The sequence below is a fragment of the Drosophila pseudoobscura genome, chromosome 2, assembly GCF_009870125.1.
Source record: "Drosophila pseudoobscura strain MV-25-SWS-2005 chromosome 2, UCI_Dpse_MV25, whole genome shotgun sequence".
Taxonomy (NCBI): Eukaryota; Metazoa; Arthropoda; class Insecta; order Diptera; family Drosophilidae; genus Drosophila; species Drosophila pseudoobscura.
Genome location: NC_046679.1, coordinates 18,925,921 through 18,950,781, shown reverse-complemented (window position 1 = coordinate 18,950,781; position 24,861 = coordinate 18,925,921). Strand labels below are relative to the sequence as shown.

Genomic DNA, 24,861 nt, shown 5'->3' with positions numbered 1-24,861 from the left:
TTCGCTATGTACTGCCTACTGTAGTTGAATATTGTTAACCGCAAGTGCTTACGCACACTTCGCCAAGTTGAGCAAGAATCCAGCCTTATTCAATACATCCAGAACAATCATCAATCTTTCCAGACCCAACTCAACTCTGTATGACCAGCATATCATCCACGTAAACAGTAACGTATAAGTGAACCAGGTCACCAAGCGCATTCATAACAGTACGATGAAAAACAGATGGTGCATTTTTCTTGCCAAACGGCTTTCTTATACCCGATACTTCCAATGAGTATGTCTATGTTTAATGTTTAATGACCATCCACCATCAATTTCGGGGATGGTCCGCAATGTTGCGACGATCCGAAAATTTCCCAGTTATTCCATGTATCTGGAATGTTACTAGACCGCACGTTTTTATGCGATGGTTAGCCGATGGTTTTCAAGTTCAACTCTAGAAAATTGGCATTTACAACAATATATACAGGCAGGCTCCGTTTTTCATTTACTTTTGCGGATTACGTTTTCAGCCAAAATGTTTCGTTTTCGTTTTATGGTGCTCCAGTTTTCACAAATTTTTTTTTTCGATATGTTTCTTTTTTCATCGTTTCTGTCAATTTTCACAAAAAAAAAAACGACTACAGCACAAAACAGGCCACAAGAGCAGAAAGTTTTAAAATAAATATCAAATGCAAGGAGCAGAAAATTGCCGTTAGGAGTTTAATAAATATCTATGTTATTTATTGTTTTTGATTATTTATATTCAGATATATTCAATGCCAAAGAAGAGAAATTTAGGAAAAGCTCGTCCAGAACCTGTTTAGCACCCAAACCAAATTTCAAAATGATCTGTTGCAAGTGTTGAAAGATACAGATAAATAAGATTTTAATATACGGTCCACGCAATATTTTTCGAATGCAGATAGTATTTGTTCTGCTGACTGATTATAGTCTGCTTACTTGTTGCGCTTATTATTTATTATTATTATTATTTATTTCTAGCAACACTATCTGTTGGTGCACGAAAATATTTTGCTGATAAACGGCAGCCAAAACAATTGTTAAGTCTTCATCCATTTTGATAAACAAAAAAAATACTATGAACTTTTTATTGTGCATCAGCTTCTTTTAACCGATGGTGGATGGTGCCAGTGTGAAACGCAGTTTCACTTCTGTCAAAATTCCCCCGGAATGAGCTCAGTGTGTTTTCTATTGTTTGTTTAAAATGTGTTCTTATTCCACCGTTTCAGAATAGCCGAAAAGTAAATATCTATTTTTTCTCATTAGGGGAATTTTTAGGTTTTGATTATTGTGAGTTACTCTCAAAAACATTCTTATTATTAGGCTGCAGAAAACTGTATCTAATTAAATTAAAATTAAATTTTGAGTGTTGTTTTTAATGTAGTATATTTTTTGTAAATAATACATACATCTACATAATAACATATTCATAACGAAAAGTTAATAGCTTTAATGTCAAAGATTAATATTTCACTTGGTACGGCTCCAAAATTAACTTTTAATGAACATTCTTAATTCTTTAACTATTTGGTATTTCTAGCTAGACGTGTATCCATTGAGGCGTGCGTGCATCCGAGATTTGTGCTGTTAACGATTCTAAATCGAAGTGGTTTTGGAGTTTATTCAATTTAACGGGGATTTATTGATGATGTTTGGTAAAAGCTTTATCCTTCAATTGGATTTATTACTTCTCTATTAGCCATGATAGCCACCTACTGATTTTAAGGTAGAGAGAGTTCCCTTGAAGTACGAGGTTGTAACAGCTTTTACACAAACAATGTACATATGTAGTTACATTTCCTGAGACACTGCTTTTGTGGACTATTTTTCAAACTGTGGTAAGTATTAAACTAGCTATGTCATCCAGCTTTTTTGTCAGAGCGAAAGGCGAACTCAGATACGCTATCTATGTATTGTTCCCAAGTTTGTGTGTACATATGTAAATATGTACAGCTGCACCGAAAAAAAATCCACCAGTGGGCTAATGTATCTAAAATGATGGATTTTGTTTAAGCAATGGTTCTAATGAACGTTTTTAAGACTAATATATAAAATTTAAAGTAAAATGTTTCTTATACCAGAGCACCGGTATGATGTCAAAACTCAAAATAAAAATACTTGAATAGGATTTTATCAGAAATTTGAGCACCAAAAAAATAGCACCGATTTACATTTTGGCTTTCGCCGGAGCACAGGATGTTTCTTCGTTTTTCAAACGTGGAATTTTCCTCGGACTACGAGTATCCATTTTACGTTCTTGTAAACAAGATCTGCAACTTGACGATTTTTTAAAATCCTTGTTTTGGCTCTGTGGCCGACTTAAATGGGTCCTCCTTGCTCTAACGAACCAGTAGTTTTACCAGAAATGGGGATATCACGGCGTTTCTTCCACGTGTTTTCTGTTGGAAACATTTTAAAGCATTGCTAATCATTTCTTTTGAACAACCGACAATTTGCGCCTCCTTAGCATAGGTCTTGCCTTCTGAAATAAATGTTTTGATCCTTTGGTTTCTTTTCTTCACTATAGGGTTTCCACTTTTTTGTAATCAATTTTGAATTGAATCAAGGTTTACAAAAATTTTCGCAATTTGCTTCGGATCCCTGTCTTGTTAAAAAGTTATTTAAATTCGGGATAAATACATTTCTCCAAAAAATTAAGAAGATAAGCTTGCAGAAGTTTTAAATAGTCCTCTTGTCGTATAATACCATCAATTTTTTGTAAAGGACCAACGTGCTACCATATAAAGCATCTTCAATATTTCATATTATTATGGTTTGAAAGGGGACAAAAATTTGTTTGCTTGGCTTTATGCGTTTGGCTGTTATTTTTGTACACAAATTTGTATGTAAATGTAGGCATGCTACAAAACTAAACTATTTTTTTTAATAAGCTGTAAATAATCTTTTTATATGTACATTTTGGATTTATACATTTATAATTAATAAAGAATATATTTTTATATTAAAAGTTTTTTTATTTTGTGTTGCAGTGTAACTTGCTTGTTTGGGAAAAACAAATCATTATTTCATACTCACTAATGATGTACAGGCAGGCTCCTGTATTCACTTCAATACGATCCCCATTCTTTTTTAGGTTCTCCCGTTTTCACAAAACTTTAGTCATCTTTTTGTTGTTTATCGTTTCTGGCCAACAAAACAAGCTGACCTGGTTGTTTCTTGAATAACATATACAACGTGATAAAAATGGCTTATATTTTTTCAATTGCTTGTTTCAATTGTTTTGAAAGCAAGCAGAAATTGTGAGATTTAAGAAGATCCCTCCGCTGAAGTGGCCTCTAGCGAGAATCCCCGAGCTGATCCCAGGATCTGATGGCGTTTCTCGAGTCGCCTCGATCAGGATGGCTACAAGTGTTAGCAGAAGAGCTCTTGCAAAATTATGTCTGTTGCCTCTACGAGATGAGGTGAAAAGCATGGATCCTTTTTGTCTTCAAGCTATTAATTTGGCTCGAGATCAGCTCGCTTGCCTCAACCGAGTGTGTAATTCATCACTGTCATCTTCGGGCACCCTCAATTTACCAATTACCAACAAATAAAAATTATAACGTTTCCAAAAATCATTTAATTTTGTGAAATTATTCGAACAATTATAGTCAGCGAAAAAGCTCGTTGTCTCAACAACAGCATTACCTGTGTATTTGACACCTTTGTACCTCGGCGATTACAATGTTTCCGTTTTGAAAACGAAAAAATCTGAGTCGATACTAGAACCATCAGAAAACCAGTTACAACCTAGTGGGAAGTTCTGAAAAACTAGAAGAGTTTTTCTAACACGAAGAATTGAAAACTTTTGAGTGGCTGTAAATGTAAATATACAGTGCCGCTCAACTGAATAGGTTCAACAATTTTCAAAAGTCAAACCGCTATATATTTTAAACCAACTTACCGATTTATATGAAATAATTCTTTTTGCATAGATTGATTTATTGTTAATATAGCAAGAAAGTTTGTGGTTTCCAGAGCACGTTTTTAAAGGCTATTTATTTATTTTTTCAAAAACATTACAAACGAGGGGGAACGTTGTGAGTTGCTGCGGACACCGCAACTCTACGGTTATACCCGATACTAAGTCAGTATGGCTCTCCTCCGGCAGACGCCGCTAATATTAAACCACACGACAAAGAGTGCGTGCGAGAGAGACAGAAAATCAGTCTGAGCTACGCGCTGCGTAGCCACTGCAAATTGATTTGTTCCTTTTGGCTATAAAAATGATCTGATCTGATCCAGATTCACCAATCTGATAGATATGGTCATTATCTATGATTCTGCGTTTTTAGTTTTCTCAAATCTGCAATATTGTGGATGTAACAGATTTTCGTTCTTTGTGGGGGCGGATGGGGGTGGGGCGAAATTCTGAGATATACATTTTATAGTGACATCTTAAAGGAGTGTGTGTACCAAATTTGGTTACTCTAGCCTTAATAGTCTCTGAGATTTGTGGTTGCCTCAGATTTTCGTCCTTTGCGGGGGCGGAAGGGGGTGTGGCGAAATTTGGACAGGAAACGGTCAAGGTCCGATATCACAGGAGTGTGGATACCAAATTTGGTTGCTCTGGCTTTTATAGGTTCTGAGATCCTTGAACTCATATTTTGCAATTGGCAAAACCGACCATGAAACCTGTGTGTTAGAGTGAGACAGAGCGAGAAAGAGTGAAATTGTTTTCGTGATTCTGGCTGTAATAATTATACGATCTGGTTCAGATTTTGCACTCTAGAAGATATAGTCATCTTCTACGACTCTGCGTTTTTAGTTTTCTCGTATCGTCGAAATTGTGGATGCCACAGATTTTCGCCCTTTGTGGGGGCGGAAGTGGGCGGGGCAAAGTTTTGAAATATTTTTGGAGCAGTGACATATTACAGAAGTCTGGATCCAAAACATCGTTGCTCTAGCTCTTATAGTCTTTGAGCATTAGGCGCTGAAGGGGACGGACAGACGGACAGACGGACAGACGGACGGACGGACAGACAGACAGGGCTCAATCGGCTCGGCTATTGATGCTGATCAAGAATATATATACTTTATAGGGTCGGAAACGATTCCTTCTGGACGTTACACACATCCACTTTTACCACAAATCTAATATACCCCAATACTCATTTTGAGTATCGGGTATAAAAATGCATTACACTCTGCTTCTTACAAGTTTTTTTGGCGCAGACCACAGCGTATTTTTTTATTTATTTAAAAATTTGTAACAAAATTTCAAACAAATTGGTATCAGACCAATGCATTGGTCTGCGGTTATAGCGAGAGCTACTAAACAGAGAGCGCTATTGCTCAGAAAGTTTAAAGAGCGACAGACAAAGAACAGTTGTTTGAGTTTGGATAATAGGGAGAGAGTGATAGCTACAGCAAAGGCTACGGGATAAGAGCGGGCTAAACACAGCGTGAGCGTACTTACGGAAAGCAACACACAAACAAACGATTAACCAAACGCACAGAACTTATATCAAAAAAAAAATTAAGTTTTTATGAAAATAATAGGCATGCACTCGCGTTAAAGAACAGATTTTTAACTGTAGGTTAAGAGGGGATTTTATCAAGGTTTATTTTGAAAAACACCGGCTGTATTTGCAAAATAAATGGAAAAGAAGCGGAACGCAAAACAAAAACACGTCTGGTCACTACTGTGTATAGTCTTTGGGACTCGTATGGCTGCACTTTACTGCCTTTGGGAGGAAGACAACTCTCTAGGTTCTCCATTGGATAGGGATATAGCCTGTACTTAGACAAGCTGTGAATATTGCGGAAAACAATGGGGTAATTGCCTCTTTGGTCACCTACATCATGGCTGGTAATACCACGTCCAGTCCTGGTGTTGTGCCTGTAAAGGAGTCTATTGCCCAGTGGATTCGCTTGATGGTTATCAGATATGTTGGGGGAAGTTGTTCCTCGGTTGCTAGGTCCTGGTGCTCTTTGGCATCAGCGACCTCGGTGCAACCAGGGAAATGCTCCTCCATTAGTGCTGTTAGGGCTTCATCACGGCCCTCTATCCACTGTCCGTCATCTAGCTTTAATTGGCTTTGGCAGCCTACTATATGCTTAGAGGGCAGCTTCCGAAGCCGTGCGGTTTCTGGTACTTTCTCAATGTTGGAGCAGAAGGTCCTTCACGAGTTCCGTTGTGCTTTGCGTATTTCCTTCTTGTAGCTCCTAAAAAGGAGTCTGTATTCCTCGTAGACGATCCCTTCGTTCGCTTGTTTGGCGATCTTAAAGAATTCCCTGAGGTTGTTCCTTTGAAGAGAGAGATCCCGGATCCACCAGAGTGGCTTGGACCTCTTCTTCGTCCTCGAGGGTTTGCACGATGTGTGGTAGGCTCCAGTAAGGAGTAAGTTACTCCAGGCTCCAGGTCGAGTAACGCGTTGGATAGGGTCTCTAGAGACTTCTCTATGTCCTCCGCGGATTTCACTGATCCCGGAATCGCGAGCTTCGAAGTAACTGTCTTTTTTAACTTTTCCCAGACCTACGAAGGTGTGCTCCTCCCCAACGTTTGCTATGTATAGATAGATTATTTGCTAGTATAAAATCTAAGAGTGACTCACCCCTGTCATTGATGTCGGGGCTTCCCCACACATTGTGGTGGCGTCCGTCACGATGACGAGTTGATGGTTTTTGGTGCCGGCTTCTGTCACCAGACTCCTGAGTGGCGCGGGTCTGTCGTGAGCCATATAGCAGGAAGCCACCAGAAGGCGATTTTCCTCACTTCCCAGCATCACAACCGTCAGGTCATCCGTGCTGTAATGAGACATAAGGTAAGCATGGATTCCCTTTCGTACGAGTACGACGGTTCTGTTCCTGCTTACTGATGTTGAGTAGAACAAGTTGTGATTTGAGGACTTTAGTCCGACCACTGAGTTGCCTGTCGCAATCCAGGGCTCCTGGACTAGAGCTATGTCGGCTGCAGCACACTCAGCATCATGGTTGGCTGGCTCAGTTGCCCCTTGCGGGTTGACTACCAGCGTCAGGTCACCGTCCTCCCATTCTTCCTCTGCGTCTTCGAGCGCAAGACCCTGGGCAGCCTCCAAGATAGACTCAAGACCTAAATTCTTTTCCACCTCGCCTGCCTGTAGGGTGTGCGCGTCCTTATCTTCGGGGTGGCGCTTTTTGAGGCGCAGATAGACACTACGCCATCTTCCCGAAGAAGTCACCGACGTAAAAGATCAAATCTTTTTTTCAGCGACAAAAACCGCCGTTTAGCAACCTTAAAGGAGTTGCCTAAACAATTTGGACCTGACGACAGTACTTGAGTCGTCTTCCGATAGTGGTCTTCACATACCTTGTGCTCAGGTGTGGCGATTTTCTTTGGAAATGGCATTTCTTCCAGTGACCAATACTTTTGCAAGGTTCGATCGATAGAGACTCGCAGCCCTTCACTGCAACTCAAACTATTTGTAATTTGGTGAGCAGAACTCTTGGAAACATATTTTCCCAAAACAACCAAGCCAAGAAGGGTTTTCTGAAGAGTTGGAAAGTCAGGACCTTGCTTAATTTGACCAACGGCTAATAATTCAAAGAACGATTCTGCTCCTATCAGCATATCTATTCTTTGTGGATTCTAGAAATAAGAGTCTGCCAGTGGTAGGTTCTCTGGGATTCACTGACCGGTTAGGGTGATAACCTGAAATTGATTTCAGGATCAAAAAATCAATGGAGAACTCACTTTACTTGAGAATTAGATTCATCAATTCCAAGCAAGTTAATACAGGACTCCTCTCTACGGATCTGTAAGCGATGAGAGAAATTCTCGGTAGTAAAATTTTTGTGTGATTCAGAGTCGAGCAGAGCTTTGGCCTCACCGCTCTTATTTCAGACGCTTACGATCGATGTAGCAAGAATTACCCTGTCCAACGCTGTCGCCCAACCGTGTGGAAGGTTAATCCAGATTTGATGGAGGAGAAGTACTCTCTTAGGGTGGTGGCAACGCGAGATTAATGTATGATGTGAGCGGCTGCACACTCGACATTTATTGGCTTTGCATTTTACAACAGCGTGGCCTTTTCGCAGACAATTAATGCATAAGGATGCCGACTCGAACCCTTGCATCACCGAGAGACGCGAAATTGGAGGGCAATTTGACACTACATGGTCTCCTGAATTACAATAGCTATAAGTTTGCTGAGTTCTACTGTTGGTGGAAGTGGTAGAACAAGCATATGACCTGCGATTATGTTGTTTGCTTGGCATGACATTGTTCTGTGTTGGCTTCGTCGATTCTTCAGCAGACAGATGCTAAGTCGGACTAAAGAGGCAACTTCTCATAAACTTTTCATCCCACTTTTGTTTCATTACCGGGTCGACTGTGTTCAAAACGAGATGAATGAGCATTACATTCGAAATTTTTGTATAATCTTCGATCGACAGTAACGGTCCGTAAATCGAGGAAACAGTTTGTATTCGATTTCTAAGCCCGGGCATGCAAGACACTGCAAGCTTCGTATCGTTTGCTGCATCAAAGGCGGCGATAAGCGACTTTATCTTTCCCTTAGTAACGTACCGAGCATTATTTTTAGGCAGACTTTTTATACTTCGATTTTTACAAACGACAAAAGATACTTGAGAGATGTGAAAAGTAAAGGCCACGAAAAATAATACGGATTTATTCGAATCGTAAATATGGTGTTGCATAGTGTAATCGGCACTATCATATCAACCCATTCCTGAGCCTTGAGCAAGTTAGTTTTTTGAAAATATCTTAAAAACAAAAAACGTGTCCGCCTAAATATAAATATTTATACATCCGAAGACAACAAAAAAATAAATAAATATATATTAACTTTTAACCCCCTCATTTCGGCTTTACCCTGCGCTGTGTTTATGTAATCTCGTTTTTCTTGATGGGTTTGATGGAGTGAAAAAACAGAGACTAGTTTCCTAAACTAAACTGCCTAAAGTGCAGAATAAAAATTCATTAGACGATGACAATAGTTAATTTTACATATCACATGTAATTTTCTAAAGTTTTTAAGGTGAATAATAAAAGGATACAAAAATGTTACCGAAGCTATATGGAACTGCTTATTACTGTACGCTACGAATACTGCTGCTTTATGCTACAACTAATGTATGCATATGTGCTTCAAATGACCCCTACGCTGCTCTTGGAATTAATAGCCTAGCGACTACACAAGAAATAAGGAGAGCATACAAACAGATGGCAAAAGAGTGGTAAATAATGCTGACAGATTATAAAAAAGGAAATCATTTTTTACATAGTGTAATAAATATTTTCAGGCATCCAGACAAAAATCAGATTCCTGGAGCCGAAGAAAAGTTTGTTGAGATAAAAAAGTCCTATGAACTTTTGAGTGATTCTAATCGACGACGAATCTATGATCGACACGGAGTAATTGATGAAGACTCACATTATTTGCAACAAAAGCATGATTATAGTGGATATGATCGTTTCGCCTCCGATCAAGCGGAAGATATATTTGGAAAACATTTCATTTTTGATCAAGACATTGTTTTATACCATAAACTTTCAGTAACAGCAAATTATTTCGAGAAAACTATTTTGCTAAAAAGTGCAAAACAATTACATATTATTATGTTCTATAATGACTGGTGTTTCCAGTGCACGCGACTAGTTGGAGCATTTAAAAAGTTAATTGACGTTCTGGAACCTTTAGGTAAGCCTTTTATATACTAATCAAGACATGTTCTTTTTAAGGTATTAAAAACTTTTATTTTAGGTATTCATTTTTCAACTATAAATGCTGCACACGAACCGTCAGTTCTACGAAAAACTGGATCAAACGAAATTCCAAAAATGATTCTTGTTTTGGATGGTAAAATTTTTGTATATCGGGACTATTCGTATACGCCACAAAAAGTTGTCGGTAAGTTGATTACACTGAGATAGATACGATCGGTAGACCAGATTTGTGCAACGTTCCCTTGTCCAACGCTTTACCATATATTGTTGTGTTGTTCTTATCGCAAGCCGGACTTGAAACCAGAGCAAAGCTTTATGACAACACCAAAGATGTGCCGCTTCTTTATATGAAGTCTCTCTGTAACATATTGTTACTGTAATTTCTTATCAGTTTGATCTCTGGCGTTATTTTATGCTATTGATTTGCGCGTTTGCTTTACTTTTCTACAGTCTTTGAAGTGAAGTGTAGTAAAATGCCGAAAATCAACAGGTATAAAAGAAATTTGTTAGAAAAATGGTTTAACAGCCTTTCCGGAAAGTGTTTTAAAGTTGTTGGAAACGATGTAATTTGTGATACTTGTGACAAAAAGTTTAATTTTCAATACTCAGTCTTTTGCGTACGTTCTAACGCTTTTAATTTTTTAGCTTCCTTGCGAGCGATATGTCGCAAATTTGATTGTAGGATCATTAAGCGAAAAGGAATATTCATCTTCATTTTTATTGTCCTGTAAACAGTTGGAAGAAGTAAATAATGCAACTGTTTCTCGATTTGTGAACGACAGCATTCTTATATAGTGGCCTCACGGGAATGAGTTAAAAGTTTTGTTACTCTTAACTGATGCTGCGGCATATATGATAAAAGCTGGTAAAAATTTAAAAGTTTTGTATCCGAATCTCATACATTTAACTTGTTTAGCACATGGATTAAATTTAATAGCTGAAAAAGTAAGAACATCGTTTCGCTAACTCGTTTATATCCTATGTGAAAACAATTTTCATAAAAGCTCCGCTCAGAGTACAACGCTAGCAAAGTCAATGGACTTATACAAGGAAGCTGAAAATATTGTCTATAACATAATTGGTGATTTTGGAATGGATTTAAAAATGTGAAATTTTGAAGCAATTTTGAAAATAAATCCTGATTTTAAAATCATTTCAAAAATAAATAGTATATTAATATATATAGAACTATAACTACTATATTTACCAATTTGTAAATTTTTTTTATATATATACCCAGAATTCATACGAAAAAAATTGCCGTATAAAATAGTTCAGCACGTATATGATAACAACATAGATGACTTTCTTGGCGGATGGATGGACAACAGAGTTCGCGTATTAATTTTGGAACCCCGGAGTTTAATTCGGTTACGATATCTGGTAACCGCTTTTGCTTTTTATGATCGTGTTGCATTTGGGTAAGAGTATATGTATTTATTTGTTATCTGTCTGTTGTCTTAATACTTAATAACGCAATTATTAAATACTTGGTGTGGCATACTAAATCTGTATAGGATATTCCCTTCCTGCGTTGTGAGACTTCCTGTTAGCAATTATCCCATCCAGATGCTCTCACAAAGCTCGCTATCTTCCTGTGACAGACACAGGACACCTCCGAAATGTCGTTTAGAAAGGCTGAGCCCAAGTGTTGTAGCCTTCTTCTGCTGAGAGCTGGGCAGGAGCAGAACAGGTGTTCCACTGTCTCCTCCTCTTTCTCGTCTCTACAGCTACTGGTAATGACTTTTGAGCCTGTTGGCGTGGGTGCCTATTAGCCAGCGTCCCGTGAGGGAACGTATGACTACACTGCACCTTTTCCTGCCTTGCTTGCAGAGCTCGGAGGTGCGCTACCATGGACAAGGTCGGCCATGTTTGCCGAGTTAAGCGACATCGTGGCACTATTTGCCACATCTCGTTTGTTAGACGCTTGTATTGCTCTTTTATAATAATCTTATAGGTGGCCATTGCCATACAGATATCCTTCTTGTCTTGGAGGAGGCGAATTGTAGTGCCAGATCTGGCCAACTCGTCCGCTATACTGTTGTCCTCGTTGTCCCTGTGTCCCGGGACCCAAATAAATCTAACAGCAAATTACTGAGCCATCTCGTGGAGAGATTTGCGGCAGTCTGCCACGGTGGCCAAGTTCGAGGAAATCGCACTTAGCGATTTGATCGCAGCCTGGCTGTCGCTTTAAATGTTATCTTGGTTGCTGTAATAGCAACCGCTTGTAGGCAGTCTAGAGCCTCCTTGATTGCTATGACTTCCGCTTGAAAGACACTGCAGTGATCTGGGAGATTCCTCTTCCGACTCTGTCGCCCAGTTTCTGGGAGTCTCTCGAGCCATTCGTCTCTGTGAGGGATGATTGTCTTGAAGGGAGGAACTGTGTACTCTCTTGCAACATGGTAGTCCGTTTTTGATGGAGGGTATTGCTATTATTTTATATGGCTGAGTGACCTATGCACTGTTTCACCCATTGATTTTAGTCGCTCAGACGTATTGCTGCTGCTTCTGCCCGTTCCTTTCCTGCGAGGTCAAGGCTCTAAAGGCATAGGATGGAATTCTGCGCATCATTTGGGGTGGTGCGAAGAGCTCCGCTGATGCATAGGGGGGACTTTGCATAGGACTTTGCCCAGTCGCTTGGTGATCGCCCTTTTTGATAGGGCCGGCCACCACACCGTAACTCCGTAGAGTAGTATTGGTTTAACTATAGCTAGATATATACATTGGACTATGCTTGGGGACATACCCCATCTTAGCCCAATAGTGTTTTTGCATGTGTAAAGTGCAGTCGTTGCCTTCTTCTGTCTTTGACATTCAGCATCCAGTTAAGCTTTTTGTCAGTTACCAACCCTAAGTAACTGGCACTGTCGCTAAAGGAGAGCCTGCATCCATATAATATTGGTGGGTTGAGGGCCGGCACCTTGTATTTAGTTGTGAATAATACGTGTTCCGTTTTCGAGGGATTTACTCCCAGTCCGCGCCATTCCGACAGTTGCGCTAGCTTTGCGGTCATTAAATCGCACAGTGTTTGGGGGTATTTTCCCGAGAAGATTACCGCAACATCGTCCGCATAGTCCACGACCTTGCAGCCCCCCCTTCCAGGTCACATTGAATCATGTTGTCTGCTGTGTTACACAGAAGAGGAGACAGGACACCACCTTGCGGGGTGCCCCTGTTGAAAGACCTTGGCTGACGATCCCATCGATGATGTCACCGTCCTGCATATGAGCAATTGATCGATGAGCATCACCAAAAGACGGTCCACCCCCAGGTCAGTCAGGGCTTCTGTAATGGCGCCCGGTATGACGTTGTTGATGGCTCCCTCAATGTCGAGAAAGGCTGTAGTGAGTACGCTTTGAGATGCAGATATTTCTCTACCGCTGAGGTCACTTCATGAAGAGCCGTTTCCGTGGATTTTCCTTTCTGACAGCAACTGAGCGTGTATAGTTGTCCTAAGTTGCAGCCCGACGAGTCTCTCAAAGGTTTTGAGGAGGAAGGCTGATTAGTCTAAAGGCTTTTGCAGTTGAGTTCGAGGCTTCCCTGCTTTTTGGGAATGAAGACTATCTTTGCCTTAAGCCACGCTCGGGAGATTGTACCCACAACCAGTATCTTCCTGAAGATACCTTGTAGCCAGTTGATTGCCCTATCCCCGGCCCTCTGAAGTTGGTCCGGTATTACCTGGTCTGGGCCTGGCGATTTGAACGGGTTGAAGCTGTTTACTCCAGAGATTATGTTCCGTTTTTAAAAGATGTGATTGATCGAATTTACCGTTTGTGGTTTGGAAGTGTGTAGGCTGGATGGTTGTACGCCCGGGGAAATGCGTGTCGAGTAGAGTGTGTAGGGACTCCTCACTGGAGTTGGTCCACGTACCATCATTCCTTTTAAGACACCCTACCGAGGGGTTAGTTTTCGAGAGAATTTCCGAGCAAAATTTTTGCCAAGAGGCCCTTATTGCTTTCCTTGTTTCCTTTTTATTAGTGACAGACTGATTTTGTAGTCTGTCCAGTGGTTCATTCTTTGGACGTTGACATGCAATGACTGCATCTTTCAAGAGGCGATGCAGTTACTGCACCGTCAAGTGGCCCGTGTGAAACCAGCAGAAGGCTGTTACGCGCGAATCCCAGGCTAAACGCAGCCCTCCCTCCCTCGGAAATTTATTTCGAAAGTACGCTTGGGCTTGCACATATCATATACACTTTAAACTATTATATTTTTATTACACTATACCGTGGTTTTGAAAATCTTATAAGACCTAGTGTGGTTTGTAGTCTTCCTTGGTATGCTATTGCTACATATTTCGCTGTCTAAAGTTATTTAATATGTGCACTTTTTAATTTCAGATTTGTTGACCTGACTAAAAAGATCTCGGAGAATATCATCAATAGATTTCAAGTAAATGCAAGCTTGGACACGCTCCTTATATTCAATGAAGATTCTACAAGGTCTATAGCCAGGATTTCCCTGCCAGACATTTCAACTCAAATATTGATTAATATGATCACTCCAAATCAATTTTTATCTTTACCAAGGTTGTCATCGCAAGACATGCTAGAAAGTAAGTATTGTTTATATTGTATGCTTATTAGTTTTAAGAGTTTAACGTCGAGTGAACATTTTTTTTTGCGTAACTTTTTGGTTCTTAAAAGGTAATAAATGCTGGTAGCAATCAGCTTTGAAAACCTAAGGTTATAGATTAGACAACAATAGGCTTACAATAAAAAAAAAACATTATGAATATAAATTTTGAAATATATTTGCCATTTTTCATTACTATTTGGCTAATTAGGTTATTGGTTGAGCTTGCCTAGTTTTTCTGAGTTCTAGGGCCAATTTTATCTTACTTCTCGCTTAATACAATGATCTTCAATTTGGGTTTGGTCCGGCTGGACACTACAATATTTGCATGTGGACTGGATACATTGTTACGTTGTCTTCCTGGAAAATCCTCTTATTCCCGTATAAGTCTCCAAACTGAATACATTCATGCATTTGCTTTCGGTGGTAGGAATCTAATTGGAGACGTTCCAAACTCAGGCCGATGAAACCCTTCACGACGGGTTCGACTTCGCTTATGGCAAGACTGTCGTGGTTGACTTCTGTCGCGCCAATATTTTTGACAACAGTCAGTGCCGTCCAGATTACAATTTTTGGGTTAATGTTCGATGTATGGGCATATGCATATGATCATAGTTGTTTTAACGGGAGGCAGGTCGGCACAGAATTGTATGGTACATACCTTTTCAAGGAAGTCAAGAAATTAGTCAAAGCTATCGATTAACTCGGATAACTTTCTAAGTTTCATTACAAGAAAGTTTGCTAAGCCAACTAAATATTGGAAACTCAATATGTGGACGTTGATATGCATGACTGCACCATCAAGTGGTTATGCAATGACTGCACCGTCAAGTGGATCGTGTGACACCATCATACCCAGGCAAAAACGCAGCCCTTTTACCGCATGACGCGCGACGCGTTAACCGAAGAGCTAAATTATGAATTATCTCGACACAAAGAATTTTTCTACGGTTAAATATGGATGGGAGATTTACCAATAGCAATCTATTAAGATGGCATTGTCACACCTGCATCCCAGTTAGGGTACACAGTTTTTCTGGATTGATTCTATACAGTCCTGGTGTACTTTGTACTGAGGGCACCATATACAGAAGCCGTGTTCTAAGATCGGACGAACAAGCGAGGTATAGAGAGTTTTTAAATTCCTTTGACCACCTCTTTATAAAACAAAGCATGCCCAGGGTCATATTTCCCATGGTAGAAATGTGTACAGAAAACTGTAATTTGGGGTCTAAAAGAAAGCGCATTGTTTAAGGAGCCAACAAGGGGCTGGCACGATTAAATGTCATTATTTTATATTTCGAGGCATTAAGGCGTAACAAATTTGCACAACACCATTACTGAAAGTTGTTGAGTTTGGATTGCAAGCGAGAGTGAAATGAAATGTCCTTATACGAGTACTCGATAGTAAGTGAATAGAGCATTTGATTATTCAAATGCAAACCTATTGTCGGCAACTCTGACTCCACATTTAAAAATACGATTTTTCCGTTGTGACATTTTATTTAGGAGTTTATTGTTGGATTTTTTCAATGTCCAAAGTCAAATGGCGTGGGCATTAGCTAAGAAAAGGTGTCAAACTCTACAAGCACAAACGTGCTGGTCGCTCAACAGCAATTCCAACTGGCCTGTGATGCTCAGCGTTCGACGAGAATTTTGACTCAGAGCAAGAAAAGAGTGAAGCAATGCTATACAATCAGTAAGACTGTTACATGTCTGTGCGTGTATGTATTGAGAGCGTAAGCTGCTATTCCTAAGACTATGCGCTTATTAATCCTTTAATTTTTGTTACAAAATGCTGGCTTTTTTTTAAATATGTATTTAATTTCTTTCAAGGTGTATGCCCCGCTGAATGGAACCGACCTAGAAAACGCTTGTGCGTAATTCTGATCACTGAAAACACCGATGAACACAATGTGGCAAGGGGTGCAATGAGAGAAATTGCATTACACAGTAGATACAGTGTGGAGAGAGTTCGATTTGCATATATGTTTAAGGTAACGTATAAAATACAATCGCAATTTATTTTATCGGTGTAAATTCTTTATATAAGCCTAGTACCCATATAAAAACTGTTCAAAATATACCTTCCCTATCGACTCCATAAACGACATATAATTTTGTTCAGCATCTCGAGACTATATCATCAAGACCTAAAGATGTGGGAACATAGCCATTGAATGGGGCTGGCGTCAACTCCTGAATTGATACCACTCAATTTGACACTAAAACTTAAAATTTGGCTGGCCCATCCCTTATCCAAGATAATGTTGTTGATGAATCCGACCAGCAGTAAAACTGAACTGTAAAGATTCCTTTTCCCTTTTTTCTTTTTTGTTAAATATAGTTTTAGGGCAACATTCTCTTTTTCTTTTCGCATTTTCGCATCATGTGAGATTGAGGTTACCCTCTTTCGAGGGTTACAAAACACATAACGCACATTCAGTAAAATAAAAGTAGGTTTAAATTTGCGGTCAAGCCTGCATTCTCCCGCCTGAGGCTTGATTGGCTGGATTTACTTGGTCAGCTTTTCCATAGTTTTAAACAGTTTGTGCTCATTGGCGCTGCTGAAGCGGGCAAGGCGCGTCGTTCCCTATAGGAAGATAAAAGTGGGCATGCTCTTGATCTTGTATTGATCCACCAGATCTAAGAATTGGTCCACATTGATTTTGATGACCATCTTCTTTGTGGAGTACTTGATGGCCATCGACTTGACGCTCTTGTCCATGTCTTTGCAGGGCTCGCACCAGGTGGCGTAAAAGTCCAAGACCACCACCTTACCCATACCTTACCCTTACCCATTTTCTTATGAAAGTCGTCCATGCTACGGATGCAAGACATTTTTCGTTTTTTATGTGCACAGGATGAATTAACAAAAACTAAGTGTACAAAGAACTTTTCAGTCTCGAGGTTTTGCTGAAGCGGGGATGCATTGGCTCGACGGTCATTTTTTTGGGTCGTTAAAATGTGCATAATTTTCGCAAGCAAATGGGCTTCACTTAATTCCTGCTTAGGAAGCGCCATATGCTTCTATGCTGGCATCAAAAAATACGCAAACCTCTATAGCCATACTAGAACGATGACTCACGCGAGGAAATTAAATCTGAGAGATCTCAAACTGCGGGTAGTCTTTCATCCCAATACAAATGTTCTCTCCAATGCTTCTGAAGGAAGATCTGGGTACTTTTTTTATAATTTTTATAATAAAAATTGGACATACATTTTATGACTTAATTTTTATATCAAAATTTATATATACAAATTATTTTTTCTTTTTATCATTTAAATTAATTTTAATATATACAATTTTTTTTTTTAATAAATTCAACAAATAAATCTTATTTCTTAATATTTTCTATAAAAATTATAATCGAAATTAAGCATTGATATAAAAAGATTTAAAGAACCCAAACCTCATGCTACAAATAATTGGATGTGTTTAGGGTTGATATTATAAAAAAGTTATTTATATTTAGCGACGGCTTTTTCCATTCCGTATTAATACATTTAAATTCGCATACATAACAAACCAATAATATATCTGGACCTCTTCCAGGAAAGACAGCCAAATTTTATAAATGCTCTATCAAAAGGATCATTTGCCAAAGACCATCCACAAATCGTTATTATTTGGCGTCGGGATAATACGCGCATGAAATACGAATGGGTATTTGATGCAAAACAGGATGCTACACTGGTTTCTACTATTCCAACTGAAAGTATAATAAATAAAACAAAAGCTGGACTCACTCACAAAATACAAAAGCTATTAAAGGCATCTGAAGCATTAAGCTACGAAGCTTTTGTTCAGGTATTGTATTTTATTTCAATATTTTCCACATAAGCGATGCAAAATAATTAAATATTTTCAGAAATTGTTGGACGAGCATTCTCAAGGAATTTTTAGTAAATGGATAACGCACTTTCTTTATTTGGTTGATTATTTATCAGAAAATGTAGAAGACGAGCACCTTTTCGCTGCCTTTTCGCTATTAGGTACCATTGGATTTATGTTTGGTGTCGGATATATATTGATGTACTTCGTTAGGGCTGAAGAGGAACACCTAAAGGCACAGGGACATCTTGCCGATGTGACAAGTAAGTGAACTTTAGGTTAATTTAAATATCTTCCATTCTGGATGAAAATTACAGTTTCATTTCTTTACGTAAAGTGTAATTCATATTCTCAAATATTTCTAAAGTGGGCTGTCTTGGAGCCCGGTAACAAGACGGGGTAACACATTATTATAAATTACACCCAAGCATTATGGTAAAAAATGCCGATACTAGTAACCAATCACTATGTTCAACACCACCAAAAACTATAACGGCTATAACGATATCGATGCAATTACTGCACCAAATCGCAGCACTCCTCTCGCCCAACTGACCAAGTGGCGATGTCGCATGACGCGCGCCGCGTGGCCAAACCGAACCCGAACATGCAGGAAAGATAGCTGTTAGACTAATATGCAAGGAAAATTCGAACTTAACTTACTAGGAGAATAAAATTCTCATTCAAAATAAAAATACAAATAAAACCACTAATTACGGGAATGAAACGTGACTATTCGAAATTTAATAAGAGAAAGGGAATTAGTGGAGAATATAATATGGTAGAGGGAATTATAATACAAGCATACAACCCTAACGGTTCCGGCAAGGAATAATTCGATCTAAAACACGGAACGGACAATGGTATAGAGTTTCTACTATATCTAATAGGAATCGTGAAGTTTATGCGGCTCAACAGATCAGGGCTGTCTATGTCACCCCTGATCAAGTTGTGCATAAATATCACAGCAAGCATTTTCCTACCACTAACTTAGGATGGAATGCCAGTCTCACACTTGCATCCCATCTAAGGCCTCTGCGAGAAAAATGGAAAAAAGTTTTTCGGGACTGATTCTATACGAACTGATTCGGACGAACTAGTGACGTATACAGAATTTTTGCTATAAATGGATCCTTTACTTACTTTGCACTTTCGGGCATTTATGTGTAATAAACTTACACAGCAGTAAGTTATTGAGATCATATTGAAAGCGAGTGTGGCTTGATTTCACCTGCTCCAACTTGATGACCCAAAAATTTAATGGTCGACTGCAGATCTTCCACTTCATCTTTCGCCCGTATTCAGCTGCTGCATTAAAAACATTCTTTAGCTTTCCCAGTCATTCGTCGCCGGTATAACGGCGGTAGCGTGAATAACGATATCGTCCATGTACAGGTCAAGAATCTTTTCATTCTTTTCATATAAGGTTTTAAAATACAAAGCTTATAAAACAGATGAAAACTGCTGCCGAATAGCAAAAACCGAAAGGCGTACGGTTGAACTCAAAGAGGCCTTCCTTCGTTATGAACGCCGTATATTTTTGGCTGCTTTCCTCCACAAGAACGTGGAAAAACCTATTTTCTTAGTCCATGATGGTGAACACCTTCGCATTTTCCAGCACCTCTTCAACGATTGGAACGGGAAAGCAATCTTTCAAGACCATCTTGCTCAACTGACAATAGTCCACGCAGACCCGGCTGCCCTCATCCTTTTTCTTGACAATTACAGTACGACTGGTGAAATTTGATGATGTGCGTCGTATTATCACAGCGTTGGCCCATTAATCGATCTGCTGCTTGACAACTTCGGCTTCGCTGATGGCCACTCGACTTGGCGAATGTCGAATGATCGGGCACTCTGCAGTCTGCTTCTTTTCAGTAAAGTCCTGAATCATTGATTAGACGGCATCTCTGAACTGCGATGGAACGTGTATATCAGTATTTGCTTTGACCACATTGTAAATATTTATCTGTTTGGTGTCCACAGTTTCCTCCCCCGGCACGAAGGAAATATATTTTAATTAAAATACAAAACTGGGGAAAAACTAAAAGCCCTGGGCGAATCTTGGAAAACTGAAACAAAAAGATTCCTGGCGTTGGGGCGTCGTATGTCAGATCATGGGCAATCTTCCAGCATAACGAGTCACACCAGCACGACCATTTTTTAATGCAGGCGTCGACTACTGTGGCAAAATCCGATCCGAGGCAAAAGGCATACATACATCGCCGTTTTCTGATGCTTTTCTACAAAGGCAGTGCACCTGGAGCTGGTAAGCGACCTGACCCCAGGTGCATTCTTGGCCGCCCTGCGTCGATTCTTAAGCAGATGTGGGAAGTGCCAAACTATTCATTGCGACAATGCAATGCAACGATCGTTGTGGGTGGAAATAACTAGCCAAAAGATTTAGAAGAAGCTATGTTTAGCTCAAAAGCAAGTGCTCTGATCACTAATCATTGCAACAAACAACGAGTGGAATCTAAATTTATTCCACCCAGAGCTCCAACACAAGCCAAGCCAACACACACTCGCATTCACATAAACTCAATTCATTGTGTGCGTCTCACTCACTCAATTAAATTCCATTCGGAAGCATTCTATTGAACTTATGTTTAAAATGGAGCCATGCAGACATATAATACACATGTACACAATACTAATATGCCCCGATACTCTTTGAGTATATAACAAGAGTGATGACAAGAACACAAATCAAATACTTCCGAGCTAGACATCAGACTGACCTGGAGACCCAATGTAGTGAAATGGGCGAACAAGGCCACCATTGTACTAGCATCTTCTTGCTAGCTCAGCAGCACATGGGGCCTCTCACCTGCTCTAATGCCCTGGATCTCGGTTGTGCGACAAACTCTACTGTGTCGATTCTTATTTTGGTGGCAAGATAATGTAATAGACACTCTGGACATCCAAGCACACCTAAATGCAAAAAAGGCGGCACAACGCTTTTGCGCAACGGGAACATGTCATTGAAAAATGTCAAATGTCAAAGACATGGCTGTAGACATCGCAACAGCATCACTCATCACATCACATGTCTGGTGAGCTACTGAGCTCTTTATATAAAAGTTCTAAGATTGTTCATTTTATTACGAATTATTGTTGGGGAAGGTATATAATGCAATACAGAATAGAAGGGATAGCAGAAGTTCATGCTACGAGACGAGAGCAAGTCGAGTCTGTTTGATTAGCTCGATTCGAAACGGAGTCAGATTGAAAACACGGGGGGATCGGTTCAAGACGGTGTCGGATTGAGGAACTATTCACAATTCGCAGTGCAAGTAACAAACAATAGTAGGATTTTACTCTACTGGTGGACCTGGCTATGCTATATAGATTAAAGTTAATATCGATCTGCATATGTCAATACATGGTTTGGGTCGAAAATTTCATCACTAATACTTGGGGCTTCAAAGAATACCTTTTATATAAAAGGTATGAAACAATTAAAAAAAAAAGTTTAAATATACTGTTTCATCTTGGTCAAGTTGAAACACCTTTCGTATGAGTTCAAATTCGAGACTAGTTAATCTGGTTTCTAAACACATATCACACATCACTTTAAAGGAAATTTGAATAGCCTACATATATTAATTCTATTTTTTTTCCTCTAGCTCGAAAACCGAATCACCTAACCCCGGAACTGAAACTATATGAACTAAGAGCAGAAAAGTATAACGGAATGGTTCGATTGCTTAAGCCCGGTTGCCGAACTTTATTGCTAATAACAGATGTTCAAAGTCGGAAAAAGCTTCTACCCCATTTTCATAAAGCTGTATGGCCATATCGGAAAACGAAAACTTTATTATTTGGGCATATGCTTATTGAAAAGGGATTGCCTTGGTACACAGAACTTCTTCGTTTATCATTGAGTTCTAATGAAAAATTGCAAGTAAATCCAAGAAATTGTGTTGGAACTGTAATAGCTTTGAATGGACACCGTAAATATTTTTGCATGTATCACGCCAAGCATCCTGAGTCAGTTCGTGGGACAAAGGTATGTACTAGCTGCAAAAATATATTTATATTTTTCCAGACTTTTTTAATAGATTTAAATAAAATGTTATTTTGGCATACAGAATATCTGTTTTGTATGAATAAGTTGAAAATTAATGTCTTAAGTTTCAATCTGGCTTAAAGCTATAGTTTGGGAAATATTAATCTTTTAAACAACACACATGGTTATTTTATAAGGTACTCTTTAAAAATTTTGGAGCTTGCGAAGTTGTTGTCCTGCTGTGTAGGACTGTATGTTTGTATGTTTGTATCCTTCACACAGATAACCTCGTTTACTTGGATCGAGGGCTGTGGAGTTCGCCATTTGGCACGTTGTCGGACGAGAGTCAAGTACACCTCACTCAAACGCTTTCAATTGATCTGCTGGACATAGGTGACTCGTTGCCAGTGATCTGGTCGATTGAAGTTTAGAACCTTAATATCTACCTCGGAAAACTCCATCCGCGGACGACAAAATTAAAAATGGCGTAAGGACGCCAAGGTCAAGAGCCAAGAGGACAAGAGTTTATTGTAGCCTGATTTGGCAGCAGTTCGTCGATCCTACGAAGCGATAAAAACGCTGTTTGTCGGTGTTCACTGCTGGCTCCCATAAACCTCCAAAATGGGGCAAGTGAGGCGGTATGAATAGCCAATCGAAACAGTTGTTGATGCAATAATAATGAACGTCTGCACGATTTCTCACTTATAAATACCCGCCGAACGTCCACCAACTCATTCCTATTGCATTTAAAAAGCTGCAGTTGTTGGGTCCTTCACCAATTCTAAATAGACAGAGAACGCTGAATGTAGGTGACTTCTGCACGCGAGCATTCTGTGGGTCAGTCATATTTTGATCAGAAATGTAAGCGAATCGATAAAGGCTCGCGATGGTAGCGACCGGTGATTGTGTGCCGCGAATTCCATACACATTGGTACATAGAGACATAGTTTGTTTTCCAACTCCTCTTGTAAACAATACCATCTACCATTTCAAAATCTACTTCAATTCCATCCTCTAGCATTTTTCGAACCCTAACTACTTCCTTATCTCGCATCTGTTCTGTTTGACATATCAAATCAACATCTTCTGGCGTTGCACCTACTACCCCAACTATCAATGATTTCCAATCCGTGATAATTTTGAAGGACCTATGCTCCAAATATGCTCTAAAACGCCTCAATGCATAAATTATAGCCAATGTCTCTAGTTCGAAACTATGATAACGTGATTCTGTTTCTGTGGTTTTGCCGGAATAATAGGACACAGGGAGCATCTTCCCATCATCTTGTCTATGCATCAGTATTGCGCCATAACCGTATGAAGTTGCGTCTGTATGCAATTCCGTCTCTCTATTTGGGCTAAAAATGGCTAATACCGCAGGATTTGCCAACGCATTCTTAAGAGTTTAGATTTATCTCTAAATTTTTCTCGCTAAACCGAATGCATAGTCTTTCTAATATATCCATGTGTTCTGCAACTGTTTTGGTCGCTACTAATATATCATCCATGTACACTAAAATGCTTTTGTTCCTAATAAAGTCTTTCAAGCGCTCCGAAATAAATCTCTGATAAATAGCGGATCCATTTTTTAACCCAAAAGGCATTTCGCTGGCCATTTTGTCATTCCTTGAGTTTTCTTGTGTCTGATTTTTAAATGGACTAGAACGTTTGATTAGCTCGCTTCTTTCTGATTGATTACCATCTAACTTATCATATAGTCTTATGTTAATATTATTTTTACGTTTGGTGAATAAAGACGTGCAGGTTAAACTAATAGCTTTTTGCTTTAATGAACTTAATGGTGTGTGTTGCGTCGCATTGATATTCTGTCCACCATGTTTTCGGCAATAGACCAATTATGAGCCGCTGAAATTTCATTTATATACAACAGTCTGTATACAACATTTGGTTTCCATGTCCAAAAGCTTTAACGACTCTGAATTTTAAATCGTCATTGAGTCGCAAAGGTTAATAGCTAATACACATCGTTTTTTTTTATTATTCTTTTGAAACAAATCAATTTGATGGCATAAAATTATTAAACAATTTTTTTAATTTCAGAGACTGTTAAAAATGACCAAGCAGCTGCTTAACATAAATGAAGATCCAGAAGTCGGAACCTTTCTAGGAACAAGTTTTTCTGAAGAATCAGATGCAGAAATAAAAGTTCTCCTTGAAAATAATTTACTTGACAGCCTTGACAATTGGCTTGAACGGTTGTTTGATGGTACAACATATAAGTATTATATAAATTATTGGCCAGATTTTCCTACTAAATGATTATAATATTAATATAATATTTAAAAAAAAAATAAGTAATTAATTAATTTTTAATTTGGTGTGTACCAGGAGCTTTTGGAACGAACCTCCAGAAAATATTTATTTTTAACTTATTTCTGAGTTTCCAATAAACTAAATAAATAACTACGCTTTGTAATTTGTAGGGCACGAAAGGTATGTGAAGCCTTTTAACTTATCAATGAATTCGAATATTGAACAGTCAGAATGAAATTGAAGCTGCTATTCCACACCGATCTGGCCTTATTAGACTGAGATATAGCCTACCGAAGATTTGGATTTGCGTATCTTTAAAATACTGGTTTCTTCTGTATGCTATATCTCTGCGATACGGCAGCCGATCTGGGCGTGGCGTGTCATTTCGCGATCGGGCGAGTCCTGCCAATCGACTTCCACCGGAAAAAGGGACATCCATATTTTCACGATTTTCGCAAAAAATCATGATGGTTACATCATTAAAATTGC

The 24,861-nt window shown here is 39.1% G+C and overlaps 1 protein-coding gene across 3 annotated transcripts; it reads left to right on the top strand.

Moving 5' to 3' along the window:
* The first annotated feature begins 1,262 nt into the window (after window positions 1–1,262).
* On the top strand, window positions 1,263–24,421 carry l(3)80Fg (dnaJ homolog subfamily C member 16 l(3)80Fg). 3 transcript variants are annotated; one of them, XM_015188898.2, is made up of 13 exons: window positions 1,263–1,483; window positions 1,547–1,661; window positions 1,733–1,844; window positions 8,980–9,186; window positions 9,253–9,650; window positions 9,714–9,860; window positions 10,917–11,097; window positions 14,017–14,231; window positions 16,088–16,248; window positions 17,808–18,062; window positions 18,124–18,349; window positions 21,716–22,098; window positions 24,160–24,378. In XM_015188898.2, exons 4-13 carry the CDS (start codon window positions 9,011–9,013, stop codon window positions 24,376–24,378), a joined length of 2,361 nt encoding a protein of 786 aa, XP_015044384.2. In that variant the 5' UTR covers window positions 1,263–1,483; window positions 1,547–1,661; window positions 1,733–1,844; window positions 8,980–9,010. The 3 variants fall into 3 exon arrangements, with proteins under 3 accessions (XP_015044384.2, XP_015044383.2, XP_033238666.1); XM_015188897.2 differs by having other exon boundaries at window positions 1,547–1,844; window positions 24,160–24,421; XM_033382775.1 differs by having other exon boundaries at window positions 1,279–1,296; window positions 1,547–1,844.
* The last annotated feature ends 440 nt before the right edge of the window (window positions 24,422–24,861 follow it).